Genomic DNA, 20,765 nt, shown 5'->3' with positions numbered 1-20,765 from the left:
GCCAACATTGGTTTTACCATTCACCACCTAGCCTCTTTTTCCCTTGGGAGTCACGCTCCCGAGGGTTATCTTTATTTTAACCCCCCCCCCGGGCCAGTGCTCGTCTGAGTGTTGGTCCGACCGAGTAGACTGCGGGGCCACCTCGGGGCAACTTGAGGGTTGGTTTTACTCGTAGGACGTCTCATCTGAGTGTGCCCTGAGAACGAGATATGTGTAGCTCCTATCGGGATTTGTCGGCACATTCAGGCGGTGTTGCTGGACTTGTTTTACCATTGTCGAGGATGTCTTGTAACCAGGATTCCGAGCCTGATCGGGTCTTCCCACTAGAAGGAATATCCTTCGTTGACCATGAGAGCTTGTGATGGGCTAAGTTGGGACACCCCTACAGGGATTTGAACTTTCGAAAGCCGTGCCCGTGATTATGGGCAGATGGGAATTTGTTAATGTCCGGTTGTAGAAAACCTGAAGTTGATCTTAATTAAAATACATCAACCGCGTGTGTAACCGTGATGGTCTCTTTCCAGCGGAGTCCGGGAAGCGAACACGGTGTTGGAGTTATGTTTGACGTAGGTTGTTCTAGGATCACTTCTTGATCATAGTTGTTCGACCGTGCTTTTGCCTTCTCTTCTTGCTCTCTTTTACGAATAGGTTAGCCACCACATATGCTAGTCGCTTGCTGCAGCTCCACATCATACCTTTACCTTACCAATGAGCCTAAATAGTCTTGATTGCGAGTGTGTGAGATTGCTGAGTCCCCGTCACTCACAGATACTTCCAAAACCAGTTTGCAGGTGCTGATGATACCAAGCAGGTGACGCAACTGAGCTCCGGAGGAGCTTGATGAAGACTTTGTCTGTTGTGTTGTTTCGTTCCAGTTGATCAGTAGTGGAGCCCAGTTGGGACGATCGGGGATCTGTGTAGAATTTGGGGTAGTCTTCTTTCATTTTGGTTCCGTAGTCGGACCTTGATTGTATCTGGATGATGTAATGCTTTATTCATGTATTGTGTGAAGTGGCGATTGTAAGCCAACTATGTATCTCTTTCCCTTATGTATTACATGTGTTGTGTGAAGATTACCTCACTTGCGACATTGTTTTCAATGCTGTTATGCCTCTAAGTCGTGCTTCAACACGTGGGAGATATAGCCGCATCGAGGGCGTTACAAGTTAGTAATCAGAGCCTTCCCCGACCTTAGGAGCCCCTTGCTTGATCGAATCGCTGGCGTTATTGAGTCTAGAAATGTTTTGAGTCATTTAGGAATTATATATATCGGAGAGTTAGGACTTCTTTTTACTCCCCAGCCCCTTCATCGCTCTGGTGAGGCATCCTGACGTAGAGTTTTGACTCTTCTCTTCTCAAATTTCACTAAAAAAATTTAGGATCGTGCGGGTATCTTGGAATCGTTCTGATGGTTTTGTGACGAGAACATTGTTCTTGGTGCCTCCTGACATTTAGGGGTTGTGGCAGTGTCCCGGGAGTTGAGCTCCGAGGTGTTGTCGTCAAAATTTTATCATTGCAGTTCTGGAATACCTGAGATTAGTTTCACCGACATCGAAAATCTCTTTTATGCAGTTGTTGGTGAGATAACCTCGACGCCACCCAGTACTGGGGCGGGAGTTCGGGAGTATTGCCATAACTCGTATAACGGATGCTTTTCGAAGGTTGAGGTAAACGATTTCCGAAGGTTTCTTGGTTATGTGTTGAAGGATGGATACAGCTGGATGTAGGATTTGCTAGTTTTGGGTGAGATATTATGCTTCCCCTGTATCCCCAACACCTGATTGCATAACCGGGAAAGTTTCGGGAGTTTATAAGTGGGAATTCAAGTAGCTCTTAGTATATCTTTCCGACAGATGTTTGATATGAAATTGGGGTTCGACGTCTAGTGGTCCGCCTATCCACGGTTGGTTTTACAGTGGTCTCGTTGTGTCTTAAAGAGTCCTTGGCTATGCCGACTCGGGGACACTTCGTATGTCATGTGCACTGCCTTGTACATGATGGTGCTGTACGATCGAGCCCGTGTAGGCCCCACCACGAAAACTGCGGACGAAATCTCTATCATATGTTTGTTCCGACTTATTTTGCAAGCCAATCATTTGTTTTGTTTTTGAGTTGTGGTATTCGAGTTGCTTCAATGTCAAGTGTTGATTCCATACCTTCCCCAAATGGTGTTCTCATACTCCGATGTGGATACCAATCCTTCTTGATCATCAAGATTGTTTTGTCAATCCTTTTCACCGGCGTGTTTCTCTTCAAGTGGATCCGATCATTTCAACATCAGCAAGATCAATTATCAGTCCTTCTCAACGATGTTTGCTTTATCCGTTCCGAGTTGTCTTTGTTTTCCCCCCCCCCCCCCCCTTTTTTTTTTTGAAGGATTTGGATTTCTTAATCAAGTATCCATTTTATTCATGTGAAGACTCTTCATTCTTGTCTTTGAATGTTCTTACCCGGTGATTCTCATGAAGATTCTAATGGAGCTTCAAGCTCGTCACTCTTCACTCATTTTCTTCTCCGGTGGATTCAAGTCAAGCTTTGTTGATCACATCCTTTTCCTCGTTTCAAAATGTTTTCTCATGCCGGTGCACCTCATAATCATCCACTTCTTCCTATTTAATTATTCCGGAGTGCTGAAAATATCTCGGAAGGCTCGTCTTTTCCTTCAAGATCCGTTTAAACCTATTCCGAGATTGTTATCTCATTCTAGCCATTTAATTCAACTGGCGCAATCTATCTTTTAAATCATTTCAATGGTGTATCTTTTCAGTGGGCCCTAACCCACAAGTCTTTTTCTAGGATCTTACCTGACTCTTATTATTTTCTCAGAGCTATCCTCAAATTTCTTTTCAAAGTTTGACGTAAGAATGATTCATCATCAGTCATATGTATTTCTCCAAGATCTTTCAAATTCTTTTCATAGTTGGCTCAACCTCTCCGCTTTTGATTCTTCCGGAGTATCTCAACAATACATGGTGGTGTTTCTCATCATAATTCTCAGATTTGGAAGGCCGAAGAAGATTTTCTCTCAATCTTGCAACATTCTCTTCAAGATTCGTGGTTCTAGTTCAAGGCCATCCTCTCATAATTGTTTTGATTGTGAGAATTCCTTTCACCTATCTGGAGTCCATCAATTCAGGTTTATTCATTCTCAGCTTTCAGTTATCATTATCCAATCTTACCGGTGCTTCGTTCAAGTGATCTCTAATAGGCTCGTGATCTCTTTGTTCTCATGTATCTAAATCCTCTCAAGCATCTTCATTCATTTTATAATTCTTCCTAGTGTTTCTTTATCTTCTCTTCGTTCATTTTCAATTCTTACGGTGGTTCGTTCAAGAATTCTCTTCCTTGGTTATCATATCAATTTATTCGTTGTTTCAATCCTTCTGGTGGACCGTCGAAGACCTTTCCAAGTTTATGCTATATCACTCTTAATCCCTTCTACGAGAATAAGTAGTATACCAAATCCGCTGCTTGTCATCAATTTAAATTGGTGAAGGATACGCATAACATAATTCTTATTCTTTCTTCATCCAAGTGATTAATTCCTTATTCTGGAGGCTCATAAAATTCTCGTTTTCATTTGTTTCATCTTTCTTTTCCGGAGTTCCAAGCTTTTCCCCATTATCTCGTCGCGAAGCTCCTTCTAAATCATCGCAAGGTTTCACTTTGTGTTTTCAACTTCTCTTTCTTTTCATTGTCCTTGTTGTTACCGGAGTTCTTCATGAAGGTTCTACATGATGGTTTATCAATGATTTAATTCCTTCTCGAAGTTTTTCATTGAGATTCTTTCTAAGGAGCTCAAGTATTCTTCATCTTGCAATCTGGAGTGCAATTCTTTCTTCCATATCAATAGAGGTGGTATTATATCATTCTTGATAATTTGAGTTCATGTTTCATGATTCACATGTTGTCAAGAATGAGGTATTTAAACCCATCACTTTCGGCATTGGAATTATCTTGGGCTATATTTCACCTAAAGCTTTCCCTAAGGAATGTTGTTATTTATGGTGCTTATAAATGACCCAAGTTCTTCTTTATCCTCCCGGTGAAATAGCTTTCTCGTCTCCTTGTTCATACCAATCCAATTCTTCTTCATGTGAGTGGCAGGTTGTCACCTCATAATTTGACATGTATTCCATAAGACCATATCAAGCTTATTCTTTTCATTGTTGGTTTTCCAACAACTCCGTTCGACCCTTCTCCTAAGGATGCCTTCTCAAGCTCTTTTTGGCAGAAGTTGGCATTTTCTCCTCATTTCTCCTATTTTCAATTATCTATATTCTATTCTTTTGTTCCGGAGGCATTGTGATGTTGATCTTCTCAACCCATCATCTCGTTTGTCAAAGATCATGTTCTTTACATGATTTTCCATTTAACCAGAGTGTCGTGTTTTCATTCGACCTCTCTCATCTTATCAAGTTTTGCCTCCCTTCTCAACCGGAGTGCCATCTGAAATCTTTCTAACCCCTTGTACCATTCTTTCAATAGTTCCGGAGGCAGTATGTTGTTGATCTCTTCAAGTATCCTCTCATCTTGTCAAGTTCATGTTCAATTCCTTTTCTTTTCAATCGGAAGGCTGCCCAAATTATATCATTCTTTTTCCTTCTCTATCTTGTTTAACCGGAGTATCATTTCTATCATTCCTCTTCTAACCGGAGTCTCATCCAAGTGCTTTCATTTGGCAAAGTTTATATTCTTTACCTTCCATGTCCAACCGGAGTGTTGTCGTAATTGATCCTTATCGTTCCTTGTACATCTCGTTTCAATCGGAGTGCTTGCATGTACCTATTGTCCATTGTAACACTTTTCTTATGTCTTTCAACCTACAAGGGTCTAGTAAGGTTCCTTGTTCCTCTTCTCTACCGGAGGTTTCAACTTTGTTCACCTTCGTTGTATTCTATTCTCGAATTTGTTCAACCTCGCAAGGTTCTTTGGTTTCACTCATTTGTCAAAGAAGCAATTAGTTTTACCTCTTCTCTTCCTTTTCCGTTTCCCTCCGGTGCCATTCTAGATCTCGGGACGAGATCCTCTCGTAGTGGTGGAGTGTTGTGATGCCCCGAGACCGATGTGCCAGCTGTCCCCCAGTTATTCGCCGTCGTTGCCATGTCATTTGCTTGCGTGTTGCATCTTGTCATGTCATCATGTGCATTGCATCATCATGTTTTCGAAACTTGCATCCGTCCCGATCTCCTCGTTCTCTCCGCTGTCCGTTCTGAGCCCAGACACACTTGCACGCGCCCGCGGCATGTCCGAAATAGTATTTTATAAGTGGCCGAAAAATGTTCTCGGAATGGGATGAGAGTTGGCATGCGGTGTTGTTATAGTGTTAGTAGGTCGCCTGCCAAGTTTCATCGCATTCGGAGTTCGTTTGATAGCCCAACCGTTAAACTATAGCGGCAATATAGCCGGTCTAACGTCGGACGTTTTCGGTCTCCGGAAACAGACACCGAGCCTCCCTCTCTCTTCTCTCGTCTCAGTCCGAGGCCTTCTGCATAGCCCAACACCTCTCCAAAGTGGCCCAAAACCCACCTAAACCTCCTCCATCCTCTTGGTCGTTCGATCACGATCGTGTGGCCGAAAACCGTGCTCAATTTGGAGCCTCCTAGCTCCCTCTACCTATAAATATGTGCTCTCCTCCAAAAATTCTGCGCAGATCAAACCCTAACTTTTCCCCTCGCGCCGCCGGACACTTCTTCCACCGACGGACATGTCCAGCCGCCACCTCACTTCATCCAATCAGAAGCTGCCACGTCACCGCCTCCGCCGCCTCAGGCAACCGCGAATCGCCACCTGTCCACCGCCGCCGTCCCCGCGCCGCCGGGCCCGCGGAGCCCATCTCCGGCCCGCCCCGGGCCGCACCGGGCCCGAGGAGACCCGCAGCCTCGCCGCTCGCCGGATCTTCGCCGGACTTCGCCGCGCCTCGCCGGAGTGCCCCGCCTCCACCTCGCCGTACCGCACCTTCGCCCGCTGCGAGCTTGCACGCAGCCCGAGCGCCCCGCTCCTCCCTGGTCGCGCCGCTGGACCTCCTCCTTGCTCCGCCGCCGCCATGGAAGCACCTCGCCGGAGCTCCTTCACCGCCTGCCATCACGCGACGCCGCCGGATCCGGCCGGAACGGGTCCGGAGTGACCGGATCGGGTCGTTCCCGAGCGCCCAACGCCTCCCTGCCTTGCTTCGAACCTCGCCAGAGGTCTCTGCCATCAGCGCCGCCGCCATGACCTCCTGCCTCGAGCGGTCGCAGGAGGGAGACGGCCGGCCAGCCTCCCGGGCCGGCCTCATCCACTCATGGGCCGCGCCAAGCCGTCGGCCCAGCCACGCCGGCCTCACCCCTCCACGTCCTGGGCCGAAGCCCATGGTGAGCCTGCCTTATCCAGCGCCCTGTGCATCATTTAGCTATCCAACGCTCACCTCTCAGTCCTGTTTTTTCTCTAAGTCCCAGATCTTGTTAATTATTTTGCCATTTTCATCATGTCGTAACTCTGCATCCGTAGCTTCGATTTGAGCGTGTAGCATATCAAAATGTTTGTCTCAACGAGTACATCATTTCATCTCATTGAATCATTTTCATTTGAGCTCATATTGATGCCTGAAATGTTGTTGGAAGAGGGCTATGTGAGTATTTTGTCAGATCTCTTTCAGCAAATGGCATTTTGTCATTTTTGCCATGATTAATGCGTGCATGCTATGACCCTAAGCTCTACATGTGTTTTGTTATATGCCATGCCATCTTTACAGTGGTACTTGCCATGTATTTTTGGGATATTTGTGGTGACTAGCACAAGCTTACAAAGTAGCGTAATTGGTAATGCTGATTTCAGGGACTTCGAATTTCACCAAGTCCTTGTCCTGTTTTTGTCGTTATGCCATATGTTCATGTTGTTTCCTAGTGATCCGTGTCTCTTTTGAGGATGATCAGTAAGGATGTTTTGTTAATATTGTGGTGCTCTATCCATCCATGTCTTTGTTTGCATTTACCGAGGATTTACAACTGATCGACTTATCACGTGCGGCGGCTTACAAGAGGTATATGTAATACAAGTGATCTAAGTCAATACTGATCCGTACCGCGGGGGGGCTTCGCCCTCCCCCCTCCCGCACCCCACAGGCGTCCCTGTCGATGGGCGGCGGCCCACATGGGCTAACTTCAGACTCGCTACGCTCCGCTTCGGCCCAAGCCCACCGACGACGGGCCTCGCTCCGCACGCTCGTCAGAAGTTAACCTTCCTCTTTATATTTGAATTTGGAGCATAATATAACAGACTCCACCTTTGAGACAAATTCCATCTTGTAGCATGAATGAGAATCTCCTCCCTGAACAACAAAGAAAACACTTTCAACGCCAAACAACCACTAGGGCTAATAAGTTATACCAACTAAGACTGAGCAAAGCTCAAACTTAGCAACATGTAGCTTTGTCAACATATCAGCGGGATTATCATGAGAATAATCTTGCATACCTTCAGTTTACCATTTTCGACTGACCAAACTCATTGCAAATGACAAATCAGGCCTAGAACACACCATTAAAGAATCAACGGCACTGGAATATGAAACTCTTGACATATACTCAAATTCTTCATTATTACTAGGGGCCCAAGCCTACCGGCGACGGGCCTCGCTCCGCTCGCTCGTCAGAAGTTAGCCTTCCTCTTTATACTTGAATTTGGAGCATAACATAACACAGAGAATGCGTGGGGCCAAACATTCTAGAATTCACGCGTGGGGTCAAACATTATAGGATTCGCGCGTAGAGCCCAACATGACTGAGGGTGTTCGCCCAAAAATGCTAAAATCTTAGGTCAGTTTTTAACATTCACGTTATCAATAGGAATTTTCTTAGGGGAGAAAGCACTATGTATATTTACTTGGCATAAGTTAAATAAGTTTTAATACTTACTAAAAGGAGATTCAAACGCCTGCCTTTGCATCATTGTGATGGACACAATTATCTTTAGTAGTTGATGCAAAGCAGTGAGGTCAAAGACAATTTTGTATGCAGTCAAACCTCATGGTACACCGTTTTTCCCGTGGCGTGCCAAAAGGGCTTGATGATACAGCCTCTAGTTTCTGAATACTATAGGATTCAGGAGTGCATGACATTCGAACCTTGCATCTTTCACATTCCCGTGTTTCTGAAATGCCGTGAACAAATGAGCCCATAATATTTCTTCGATCCAAATAATTTTCATACAAGCCATGAAAAAGCTCGAGTCTTGAAAGTTGAAACTAGTAGCGCAACCTCCAACATGACGCTGCCTCTGTGAATACTGTTATTATTGTGTTGAATTTTGTGATTTGTTTTAACTGAGTCCCGAAGAACACAAGCTAATATGCAGAGAGCCAAAGACAAATGTATCCAAGTAACCGACTAAACCAAATAATCATATATACTGCTAAATGGTATCATAATTTACACCTTCACTGTTATCCCAAAGAAAGAGGGAAAAAGGACAATATAATCAAAGAAGCAATGAATAGATCAGCATGAATCAAACACTGGTGGTCTGTATCATGCTCTCCAAAATGATGAATGAACGAACGAAGTCGTCAGAGTTGCTAGCTTAGCCGCTATGGAATGAATGCATGGTGAAACTAGCAGCAGTGCGTCGGGGGGCTAGACCCTGACTGCTTGATGCCGCCGAGCATCCGTGTCACCGTCCCGATCCCGCCCTCCCTCCATCCTTCACCCTCCAACAGCCTCGCAGCCGAAGCGAGGTGGACGCTGAAGATCAGCATCAAGAACATGAGCAGCAACATCACCTCCGCAATCCTCGCCATCGTCATCGCTGTGTATCCCAGAGAGAGACGGAGAGAGACTTGTCTCGTAGTATTTCAAATGTCAGCAGTTCTGGCGCTAAACCAGATGGGCTTCGGTTGATTTGGAGAAATCATGCCATGGGTGAGCTTGCTTATATAGGCATCGCTGGGGTTCAGAGTCGCACGCACTGTTTCGGCAGTGTTCATGCCGTTTGCAAGGTTTCAAGGCCTGTGTTCTCGCTTGGAGGAGCATGCATGACCTTTGGCGCCAAGTTTCTGACCTGTTCTGCAGGATTCAAACGCGAGGAAGGAAGAATTTCCTGGTGGTAATATTTGTTTTTTCTCCCCTACGCGGGGGATTTTGGTCTGAATCGGTGGCCTGCTCAATACGTGCACTTCAGTTACTTGAATCGTTCTTCCTAGCTTGTTGGACCTTGGAACTTTCAGTTAAGGTAATAGAATGCGCGTTTGAATTCCATTCTCTATTCTTTCAGAGGTCAAAATAATAAATGTCAACTCATCATTCGTCCAAAGTCAAGTGGTCAGCACTGAGCAGTACACATGTAAGCTCTCTTCGCAAATGCATGACGGTTACCTCATCAACCATCTCATGCAAGATGTAACCACGATGGGGGACCGAGTCGCATATCATGGGACTTATTTTTTGAGGTGTCATATCATGGGACTATACCTAGCCATCCGTCGGGCCGGGCCGGGCTTCAGGCCAGCCCTAACAAAGCCCAAGGCAGAAAACCTAGACTCGGTTTCGGCCCGACAATGAAAAAGCCCGCCGAGCCTCGGGCCTCTTCCCTAAAACGCAAAAAAGCCAAGCCCAGGCCTGGCCCGTGTGCTTCACGCTCAAAACTCAGGTCCAGCCCTGGCCCGCATGCAAGACCGGGCCGGCTAGGCCAGGTATACATGGGACATGAGCAAAATATCCATCTATGAGAAACTATTAAGAAAAATTGTTTAAAAATCTTTGTAAAGTTTGAGATTTTTTTAAATAATATGAACATTTAAAATACTAGATAAATATAACATAAAAAATATAATTCATGATAGATCTAGTGATACTTAGTATTGTAAATATGGCGTTGTATCTAGTGCATCCGGGATGGTTTGTGAATCCCTGTATCTATCGACTCCTCGACCGCATGCTGCAAGAGACTTGTGTGGGAAACGAGCACAGCCCGTTGCAAAGTAAACAAGGACCACGTCTATGGATTTTATTGTTCCTGTTTAACGTTTCTAGTACTTGCAAATTGTCGCTTGTGAGCTTATCCATTGCAGATTGTAGCTTGTGAGTTCAGAGACTAGTGAATGTAGCTTGTTGTGAATGAACAATTCAGAAATAAACAAATTTCTTTGATTTGTGGTGTTCCGTGATACATGATGCAATATAACTCAACCAGGGCATACTATAACTTGTGCTTATGCATTCCTTGTGATTCTGAATTCCTACTTTTTTTACATATATTCACAAACAAGAAAATGCTGTTGAAAATTCCCCCCCCCCCCCCCCTTGAACTGAGCAGGTGTTATCTTTGCCTCTACTTGTTGTTGCTGCTGCTATGACACCTAACTTCTCTACCAACTATTAGTTTTCTCTTAGGAAAGGCTACAGCTTTATAACCATTGAACTTGCTCTATCTACATTAATGAAAACAGCCAGTGTCGGAGCTAGCCGAAATCACGGGAGGCGAAACATAAATCATCAATGTTTGGGGGGCCAAATGCTAAAAAAATATCTACTCTAAGCCCTCCTTAAAAAATCTCCAGGAATTGATCTAAGGTTGGGGGGGGGGGGGGCACTGGCCCCCTGGCCTCAACATAGCTCCGCCACTGAAAACAGCCCAATGTTGCTCTTTTGTCAAAACAAGAAAAAAGAAAAGATGATGTTGTTGTTGCAACCTTCCAAACCACTGCTAAAATGTTGAACACCCACCACTGTTTAATATCTTTTTGACGGATGCTATTGTGGAGGTTGACGTGGATTTGGCAATTGATTTGTTCATTGCTTGATTCATATGCTACTGTCAAACTTTCACATCTGATGCATACTACTGCCGGTACATACACCTTGTAATAATTGACGACTCGATGAACTCGGTGCTTTTACTGTTATACAATTGAATAAGGGGATGAATGCTCATAGGCCGACAAAGTTTCTTGTACATGTATTTCTCCTGGGTGATAGTTGCTGATTGTTTGCATAAAAACAGAGCATGTTTCAGGTTTAAACATAATGTAAGATGGTGCTCTTGCTACTTGCTACACTCAATTCAATACGCATCAAGTCAGGAAAAATAAAAGGACGACAGTTTGACAAAACACATAATTCCATCAATTACAAGAATTCAGTGCATCAAGAATCAACAATAACTCATATAAATTCATGTTTTCTAACAGACTAGGGCCATTTACCTTACTATTCTTAGCTTCATTGTGCCAAGTTCGATACTCCCTCAGTTAGGCCTTCTTTGTTCGTAGGATTTTTGTAGGAATTCTATAGGATAGAATTTTCAAAGAAAAAAAATCTTTCGGAGCCCTCCAGTTTGTAGGAATGGGTTCATATTCCTATGTAGGATAGAAATCAATCCTTCATATTTCAAAGAAAATATAAAATAACTTAGACTCAATGAAAAAATTCCTATCCTATACATTACCGGTATGCTATTATTGTTGTTTAATATTGTGTGCATCGCTTGATGCAGAGGCCAGGGATGATAGTTTTGATTTATGCAACAACATAAGCGTAGTTTACATCATAGGGAATCCAGTTTGCAACGTCAACACAAACCATACTGAGATCGACATTTGTTTTGTATTAGATTGAATGTCCTTGGGACCTAAAAAAATGTGCGTGTAATTATTCAAATTGTTGTATAAGTAAGTAATATTTAGGAATCACATTTTAAAATATGTGTATTATTCTAAGTAATTAAAAAAACTTTATATTCTAGAAACACTATTTTAATTATATGAACATTTTAAAAAAATTACTTGAATATTTTCTATATAAGTTATTTTATCTGTATGTATTATATATATTTATAACACGCAAACATATGAACTTTCTTTTTATTACTATCATTATAATTTGGGTACTTAGTATAGTTTCTCAAAAATAAAAATAAAAACAATCATGTGCAAACGGGGTAGACCGTAGACCATTTAAACCCCACTTCGTCTACAACAAATTAAGCCTTTTATGGTCAAAAAAAATCTAAGCCTTGTAATCTTACTAGACATCAAAATGCTATCTTGAGGTTGCCTGTTCGAGGTGAGACCCATCGGTCATAGAGACGTATACTACACAAGCTATCATGTTTTATTGTTGCATGTGGGTCCTGTGCCATGCTGGCACGTCAATCGAAATATGATGTCATGTCATTGCATTTTGCGTGTACGGACCAGATTAACACCATATTTAGACGTGTGTGCTAAGTTATAAAACCAGTTATCTGTATTTCGCGATAGCGGGCACCAAAGTGAATATTTGTGTCAAGTTCAAGCATCAAGTGATGTAATTAGCTCTATCAAGTGCTATATTCACACTTCTGGTTTTAATATTACAAAAGGGATAACTTAACTATACATTCCACAAATCACGATAGAAATACAAGAAGAGCAGAAGCTCGATCATGTTTCCATTTTCAAGGTTTGATCCATCCTTTTCTTTTGACCTGTGATCCACCTATATATATTGAACCAAAGAACAGTTTTACAGGAGTAACTTGTGCATGCACGTCAGCAGCAGTGCGTGCGGGTGCTGGACCGTGACTTAGCGGCGCTGAGCATCTCCGTCACCATTTCGATCCCGTTCCCGGTCCACCCGTGATCTCCCTCCAATGGCCTCGCTGCGCCGACGACGACGCCGAGGACATGGATGACCAACAGGAGCAGCACTGCCACGTTCGCCGTCGCGGCCGCCATTGTCGTCCCGACGTGGTATCTCGCGCACGGCAGAGGCGGACAGCTTCAGCTGAGAAGAGAAAGAGCTCGGGCTGCCTCCGGAGCTTCAAGTGCGCTTCTTGTGCTTTAGGCCGCGGCTAAGTTGGATTTGGAGCTTGAGCTCGTTTATATAGATGCATCAAGCAAACATGCAAACTCAAGTATAGTCTGTGAGACTGTTCTCTTGGCGTGTTGCAAACGTGAAGGAGGGAGAAATCGTGCAAGACTCGTTCGTGTTCTCTGCGCTTAAATTTCCACCACGCCGCGCTGCCGGTCTCACACGCGGGGGGGTCAGTTGGAGTTGATGGCCTGTTGATCCCATACTTACGACACTTGAACCGTTCATGTTTGCTCAACTAGCAGGCTGCAGCGTCAGGCATGGGTACGCGGCAGCTGATGAGAAGTGTCGCGGAAACCTGCACTAACGTGAAGGAAGACATGCTTTTGAATCCGCGGTTCGTGCTTTCAGGTCAAACCGAAGAATATGAATATTATTATGTTCAACACAAGAAGTCAATAATGCGAAGTTGTGCATCGGTGCATGATCGGTCTCCCACCCACCATGGCAGCATTTGGAGGAGGTGGTCTCCAGTGATAAAGGACGACATTGACTATGGTTATCCCAGACAGTGGTCGCCAAAGGGTTATGAACGCCATATGCTTTTCTTTAGCCTTCTCAAGACATTTGTTCAAATTACATGTCCAAGGTACATTTCTGCTTCCGTTGTGTGAACTGCAACTTGGTCATGAGACTTAATTTCTTAAACTTTACTTGTTTAAAGTTGTTGTATATATATATGTATATGTTGCTGTTCTATCGGAGTTTTGTTTTGTTATCTGTTGTTCTCATCACTGAATGAGCGACTCATGTACTAAGTATATATTGAATTCATGCTACAGTCAACTTATCCAAAAGTCAAACTGATAGAGGGAGGTGGGCAATATATTTTAAGAAATTTATCACTCTATGCCAAGCGATGACGCTCCGGCTCAGTTGCATCGTGTGAGGCCTTTTGTATGATTTTCTACAGCTAGATTTGCATAATCTTGATTCCACCGCTACGGACAATACTCGAGTGTTCAGGTAAACTCAGAATTAGGGACGACCATATTTTTAAAAATTGGGACAACATATATTTTAAAAATGATTTTTTTGGGACAAATCTACAGAAACAAAAGACCTTTTCACTTCAAATCGAGTCAAACTGCTTCAATTACCTTATGTGGGGTGGGTCTAACAGGTTTTCTGTTACTCTTTTTTTTGTGGGGTTTCTGTTACTCAATTTGTGTAGATGATGGAATCCCAGAAAGATAAATAAGCATCAGGACCATACCTCTAAAATTGTCGCTAAACATGCAGAGCGTGTCTAACAGATCAGGAGATGCAGATTGGTTTGAAACAAATACCATCACAAGCGCCCCTTCTTCCTAGTTACACTACTACATGCAAGAGTTGTACTTAGCCTACATACATACGATCTGGACCGTTCATCTATACTACTCCCTCTGTAAACTAATATAAGAACGTTTAGATAACTAAAGTAGTAATCTAAACGCTCTTATATTAATTTACGGAGGGAGTACTATCTAAAACACGAGGTCGTGGGATCCATACGATCTGGACCGTTCATCTTTAACTCAAATCGAATATGTATCTCTAAAGTGGTTCAGGAATTTGTGGCACTAATCATGGTTGGCAGTACAGCTTTTCTTTTGACGAACAATGTCTGCTAAGACGAGGAGAACACAATTTGTACCTAGATGGATTTGTGGACAAGCAAGCAACTGGTACTGTGTGATTAGCCAAGCATGCTGTCCTCCCATATAAGGTTATTATCTTAGTTTTTTTTCTCAGTTTCCATCTATTTGGTATGGTACTAATCATCATCAGAAGTTGTATAACCAAGTTTTAGATGGCTTGAGCTTGAACTTTTAAGACGGATTACATTTATTCAACAAACAAACTATCGTTATTTGGCTACTGCAGTTTCGCAATCACTATGTTTACATAGTACCAGGGCAGTGGATACAACTTTTTCGGTTTAGAGTACAAAAAGATCGATGCCCACTTATCTGGACTGAAGCATGATTTTTTAACGACATTCATTACCTGGGACAACAAAATATGATGTGCATACAGGGAGTTAAAGAGGTTTTGCAACACTTAATGTTTTTACCATACAAAAGCATTAACACTCAACTATGACATTGTTTTAAGACTTGCTTTCTAAAATTCGGAGGTGGCTTCACTTTCGTGCTATATATATTGTGTAAAGCATGCATTGCGCGTCGATGATTGCTAATAACTAGTAGCAAGCCTTTGTGATGTCACTGCCACCAAGTAATAGCTGAGAGATAAAAAGTTGATGAAATTAATGCAAATTATTTAAGTAACCTTTACGACCCGAATCATGTGATTGAAGCTTATCCAAAGCAGTGATTTGAGCAACTGAGCCACCCTACATAGTTACAAGTTTACACAATTTAGCAAAGGTACATACAAAGTAAAAGATCTTGAACAACACATGATTGCTAGAGAACATCAAAGAAAGAAGGGGCATAATTACACGACTATCACTATCAAATCATCATATGATAGTTAGAGGTTATTAGTAAAAATGTTAAGAGTTCTACAGCTGGCATGCCACTCAACTATAGTGTGGCAGCATTGTAATCATCAGGAGCAAAGGTGAAATATGACAGAACATTTCATATCTAGAAACAATGTATGGTTACTGTAACATGATATGATTAGAATGCTACATGATGGTTTGTTTAGAAGAGAATTAATCCCAGAATGTAGCATGTATCATGTGGTCAAAACTGGAACCCTGTCGTAATTGATTTTCATTATTAAGTTAACTGTTTCTCATTGTGTTTTCTTCCAAGGTGCGAAATTCAACCTACCTTTTTGTGACAAGTCGGACCGGCAGGGGGTGTTGTCTCTTCAGTTGGTATCACCTTCATACACAATGTTTCGTGCTGCATTGTCTTCCTCTTGGAGTATCGCCTCTTCAATGACGCACCATTAGACATTCCGTACACTTTGCCGCTCCGTAGTCTTCTTGAACACTGAACACTTCCATTCTCTGGACTCGCCCCTTGGTTTAGTGCTTCTAACACATGTTCTGTTCCGGGACACACTGAGCTGTTGCCCAACTTGGAAGATCCATGTTCTTCTTCTATTTTATATATATCATTATTAACTAAAGTAGAGTCCATGGAGTGAGTAACAATCCTCTGCCCACTTGCATCTGTCTCTATATCTTCATGTGAATTATCTGCTCTAGATGCTTGACCATTACATGTTTCTCCAGGTCCAGGATCTTCAAAAGATTCATCAGGCATACCCATCCTATCATTACATAATCCCTCAGATGCAGCCATGTTGCTCACTGAGATATCATAACCACCACTATTGCCAGAAGGTTCCTGAATTCTTGGTTTTACATAGTTTGGAAGCCCAGGTCCATCTGTATTACCAGTAGACTCTTTGGATGTTCTGAAATCAAACTCTGTCAAAGTATGTTCCATTGAATTGGCAAAGCTGCTGCGCAAGAACTTCTCTACACAATATTCAGTTGATTTTGCTGGAGATAGTGTGTGTTCATTCGCCTGTTTCATGTTAGAATTAGCATATTTCTCCCATTGAATAGGAAAACCAAGCCTGAACTGTTCTGAAACCTGCATAAATTTAATGTGGTTAGATGATAAAAGCTTGACCATATGTTAAGGTACCATCCAAAAATGAAATTCACAGGGATAAACAAGACGGACAAGGGGAACTATTTAAGTATGAAAAACTACGAACAATCATTTTGGTAACAAAAAATCTAGAACAAACTGATGTATGAAGAAAGAAAGCAAACCTCACGAGAAAATCCATTCCAATGCATCTGTTCGATATTTAATGGACCCCTAGTTAATACAATTTTGTTATCTGCAGTCTCAAGAGTACCATCAGCATGCCGCACCGTAATGGAACCAGAACTGAATACTCGACCTGCTCGATTCCTGTTAGCAAAATGAGTATGTTAATGTTATGAGGTGTCGAGAAAAACTGCTCATTAACAAGCTAACAGATGGTGTAACACTGTAGAAATTTTGAATGCTACCAGTTCTGGTGCATACAACAAATAATACAACGAGGCAAAATTTCCTATTCATGGAGATACAGTCACATAAACCAGCATATGAGTTAAAGTGATGTTTTGACACACGATCAGAAATACAATCAAGGTTTATGGTTTTGTCTGCACTAGAAATATGATTTTTTAACACAAAACAATGAGAAGCGATGTTCTAAAAAAAACATAATCATGTTCACAGTTTATCCTCCCATTGATGTAACACTATGTAACATATCATCAGCACAACTTAATGGAGTTACATCAGTGGTAAGGTGTTTATTTTCAAAATAAGCAAATGAGCTGCTTAAACCAGGTACTTGAGAATCTTATGTTTCCCATCAACTATTTTCCACCATGTACTCCCGTATTTTTTTACATATGTCGGTTTCAGAAAACCTTTAAGAACTACTTATGGTAAAGATCAAGTTGGAGATGGCGCCAACAAGGTTTATGATGTATATACCTTTTCTTCAGTCTACTCATGGTGGAACCAGTTTCCAGTACCAGTACGAATTTATGTCCACTAAGATCATAGAGAAATTTAAAAATTACACATAGTGCTGATGATATTGTTCATAATTTATGTGCATAATGATGTATTGTTCCTACTTAAACTTTGTTAGTTTTTTTTTTTTTGAAGTCTATTTCCTTTAGCAAAAGCATAGCTGTTGACTGAATGTAAACTGTACACTCACGCCCAGATTTGCAGGATTGCAGGATGCAGCAATAGATTTTGGGTCAAGATAACAATGTTAATATTACTGAAACCTGAGCGCAGCAACAAACTTGAGGCATAGGAAATCCAAGCAGACTGAGATGTAAGTACAATTTTTGGGTAAACATCCATCTACATGCCTAGCACCGCAATAGCAAACAAATTACAGCGAGGGAAGCAACCTCCGAAAAATCCGGCGGGGGGAGGGGGGAAAGATAGGGGGGAAATGCCTCACTTCTCGACGTTGTCGATGTACCCGGCAACACGGATCTTGCCGCCTTGACCCCTCACCAGCCACCAGTCAAGGAGCGCAACCTAACCGAAAGAGGAAAAGAAGCAGGGGAAGACGTCAGGCCCAGTGCTTAGCAGGACGGAAGCGAAGTGAAAGGAAGAGGGGAAGTGCGAGCGTACGCATCTCTGCACGGTGGCACAGTAGGTGGGAGCACGCACGGAGGCCGGCGCTGGGGCACGAACCGCCGTCCCGTGGGTGGAGGCACTCACGGAGGCCGGCGCTGGGGCACGAGCCACCGTCCCGTGGGTGGAGGCACTCACGGAGGCCGGCGCTGGGGCACGAGCCGCCGTCCCGTGGGTGGAGGCACTCACGGAGGCCCGCGCTGGGGCACGAGCCGCCGTCCCGTGGGTGGAGGGGACTGGTTCGGGTTTGGACGCCATGCTCCGTGTCCTCATTTGAGAGATTTTTGGCAAGGGAAATGCTTATCGGTAGTGGAGGGCAAGTGGAGAGGACCAAGACTGGAAGGTCGACGGCGGCGGCGGCGGCGGCGCTTGGCGGCGGGGGGAGACTCGAGACGCCGGAGAAACCAAGAGGTGGCGGAGAGAAGGGCATGAGGAGCTTATTTCGGTGTCCTTTGCTTCAGTCTAAAAGCATTTGCACGCGACTCTCCTCACCGGGAATGCACTGGGCTACAGTACAGCTGGGCGTGTCCACCAGAGACGGGCAGCGCTAGGCATCAGACTACTGATGCCCAGCCTCCCATCAGACCACTCACGAGCCCTACGATTAATCTAATCTGATGCGTTGGCTGCCCCGCTTGGGCAGTAATTTCTCGTGCGTACATAATCCAGCCTATATAAACTGCTTCCACAAGTCATGCACTTTATTGGGCCAGCCGTTAAGTGAGCCTCTAATTACATGTAATTATTTGGCGATAATCAACCTTGGATTTAGTAGGATGCAACTTACAGATTTTAGGTAGGTTGCTCGTTAGGAAGCGAAACTTTTAACCAACACCAAATTTGCATCAGATGCACGTGCTTCCACCTCTGTTTGTAATTCGATTATGTTTGCATTAATTGGAGAATTTGCTTATGCGGTGAATGTCTGCTTCGATTTATTTGAAAAAATTTGTCCTATCTAACATTATATTATGTTTCAAAAACATGACAATCTTGCTCTCATAGACTATCTTTCCCTAATAATAAAGTACGGATTGACTCACTGGGTTTACCGTCATAATACGATTTTTTTCTCATGTCATAATACGCTTTTACGATTTGTATAGATAAAATCGTAATATAAACGAGGTGGTACTAATTTGCCTGACCTCTCTGGCCCCAATACCCCTCCCCGCTCCTCCCACCACGATCTCCGGCGGCGCTCCTGCGCCCCCCACCTCCCACCCGACCGCCAGCGGTGCTCTTGCACCCCAACCTCCCACCCTCCTCCCGCCTCCCACCCCAACCTCCGACGGGCCCCTGCGCTCTGCTCTGCGGTCAAGCCCCTGTCCTAGCTGGTCTCCTCCCTGCGCATCACCTCGCCAGCAGCGCTAGGTCGGAGGCGTACCCCGTTTAGCATGGTCGTGGCCGATATGTGCAGCTTCTCGGAAGAGGTCGTGGGGGAGTGGAGGCCACGCCAGCGAGGCGTTCCCACCTACTAACCCGGCCTTCGGCGGCGCTCCTCCCGCCCCGACGTCCAGCGGCGCTGCGAAAATGGAGCCCAAACTATTGCTTCTCTCCTGCCCCTTCCTGCTTTCGTTCTCCTCCTGAAACTCGGAGCAGAAGTCAACTCGGGTCAGAAAGTCTCTGTTGTGTCTTGCTCGAGCATGCTATCAAGCGGTGCTGGACACGGACTCTATATGAACCGCCATGCTTTGCTGCATAAAAAGGCCTCACACCTATACGGAAGCATCTAATCTGACTATTGTACAATATCATCGTTCTACGAACTCCGTCGGAAAGCCGATCGCCCAATCTCGTCGTTGTACCAACTTCGTTAAACGATGGTTGCCACTGTTCCACCTGAGGTATGCCGTACAATCAGCAGTTTCTGATTAAGCAAACAAATGATCACTTTTAATTTTGTTATTCCTGCTGGTTTTCTATGAAGTATGAAGCATCCAAACAACAATTTGATGATGATGCAGAATTTAAAGATAGGGTTCAACAAGCTTGATCTTCTTAGATGCAGAGCCTAGAAAGATCGTGGTCTTCTCATTCTCTTATAAGCGATATAAACACTACAGGGAGGGGAGCAGAAGACGGCAGGGATGAATTTGACCACGTTTACAAGCTCTTAGATTACATCTTGAAGAAAAGGTATTCTTAGTTTCTAGGGCATAAAATTGATAGAGGCTACAACCAAATTGCCACTTTTCCCATTTGAAAAGCATACAAAAAATCTAATTACGCCATGTTTCAGTCTGTTAATTTACTATTCAGCCAATGCAATATGTCACTGTTACTTCCATGGCCTCTTTTCTGCAAGGAACAAGGGGTATTTAGAATTCTATATCTATTTCTGAAGTGCCTTGTGATGGCTGGTGCTTCATTAGGGAGGAGGCGGAAGCTGGAGCGACAACCGTGGTGCAGGAAGTGGGGTGTCATGGAGGCGAGTTGGTCAGTGCGAAGTTGTGCGAAGCGAAGCCAGGCTACGCAGACAAGCAGACAAAGGGCGAAGGTGGCTGGGTGCGACAGATGGAGGCCCTAGGACAAGGTGGTGAGGTGAAGAGGACGGGGTCGAGAGCAGCTGCAGTGCGTGCATCTGCCCCCCTTCATTGTTTTTTCACCAAGCCTACATAAAATCTATCAAATTGTTCAGGATAAGATAGCTGAATACATCTACCTCTGGTTAATTTTATTTTTTAACATGCAAGTACTTTATTCAGCTGATCAGGTCTTCTTTTGCGTCCATTCCTCAATTGTATTCATTGGTTGATCGCCATGCATCGAGAACGTGTCGTCTTGATGCATCTAT

At 43.8% G+C, this 20,765-nt stretch overlaps 1 protein-coding gene across 2 annotated transcripts; it reads right to left on the bottom strand.

The window, feature by feature from the left end:
* Positions 1-6,998: 6,998 nt before the first annotated feature.
* Positions 6,999-18,516, bottom strand: LOC125537819. Of its 2 annotated transcripts, none has more exons than XM_048701126.1 (6): positions 17,966-18,516; positions 17,790-17,869; positions 16,579-16,723; positions 15,617-16,393; positions 15,105-15,168; positions 6,999-7,309 (listed from the first exon to the last, which is right to left on the bottom strand). In XM_048701126.1, the coding sequence occupies exons 1-6, from the start codon at positions 18,239-18,241 to the stop codon at positions 7,227-7,229; spliced, it is 1,425 nt and encodes a 474-aa protein (XP_048557083.1). In that variant the 5' UTR covers positions 18,242-18,516; the 3' UTR covers positions 6,999-7,226. The 2 variants fall into 2 exon arrangements, with proteins under 2 accessions (XP_048557083.1, XP_048557084.1); XM_048701127.1 differs by lacking the exon at positions 6,999-7,309 and adding an exon at positions 12,279-13,125 and having other exon boundaries at positions 17,966-18,515.
* Between the last annotated feature and the right edge of the window lie 2,249 nt (positions 18,517-20,765).

Source organism: Triticum urartu, chromosome 2 (assembly GCF_003073215.2).
Source record: "Triticum urartu cultivar G1812 chromosome 2, Tu2.1, whole genome shotgun sequence".
NCBI lineage: Eukaryota > Viridiplantae > Streptophyta > Magnoliopsida > Poales > Poaceae > Triticum > Triticum urartu.
This window is presented reverse-complemented; position numbering and strand designations above follow the sequence as displayed.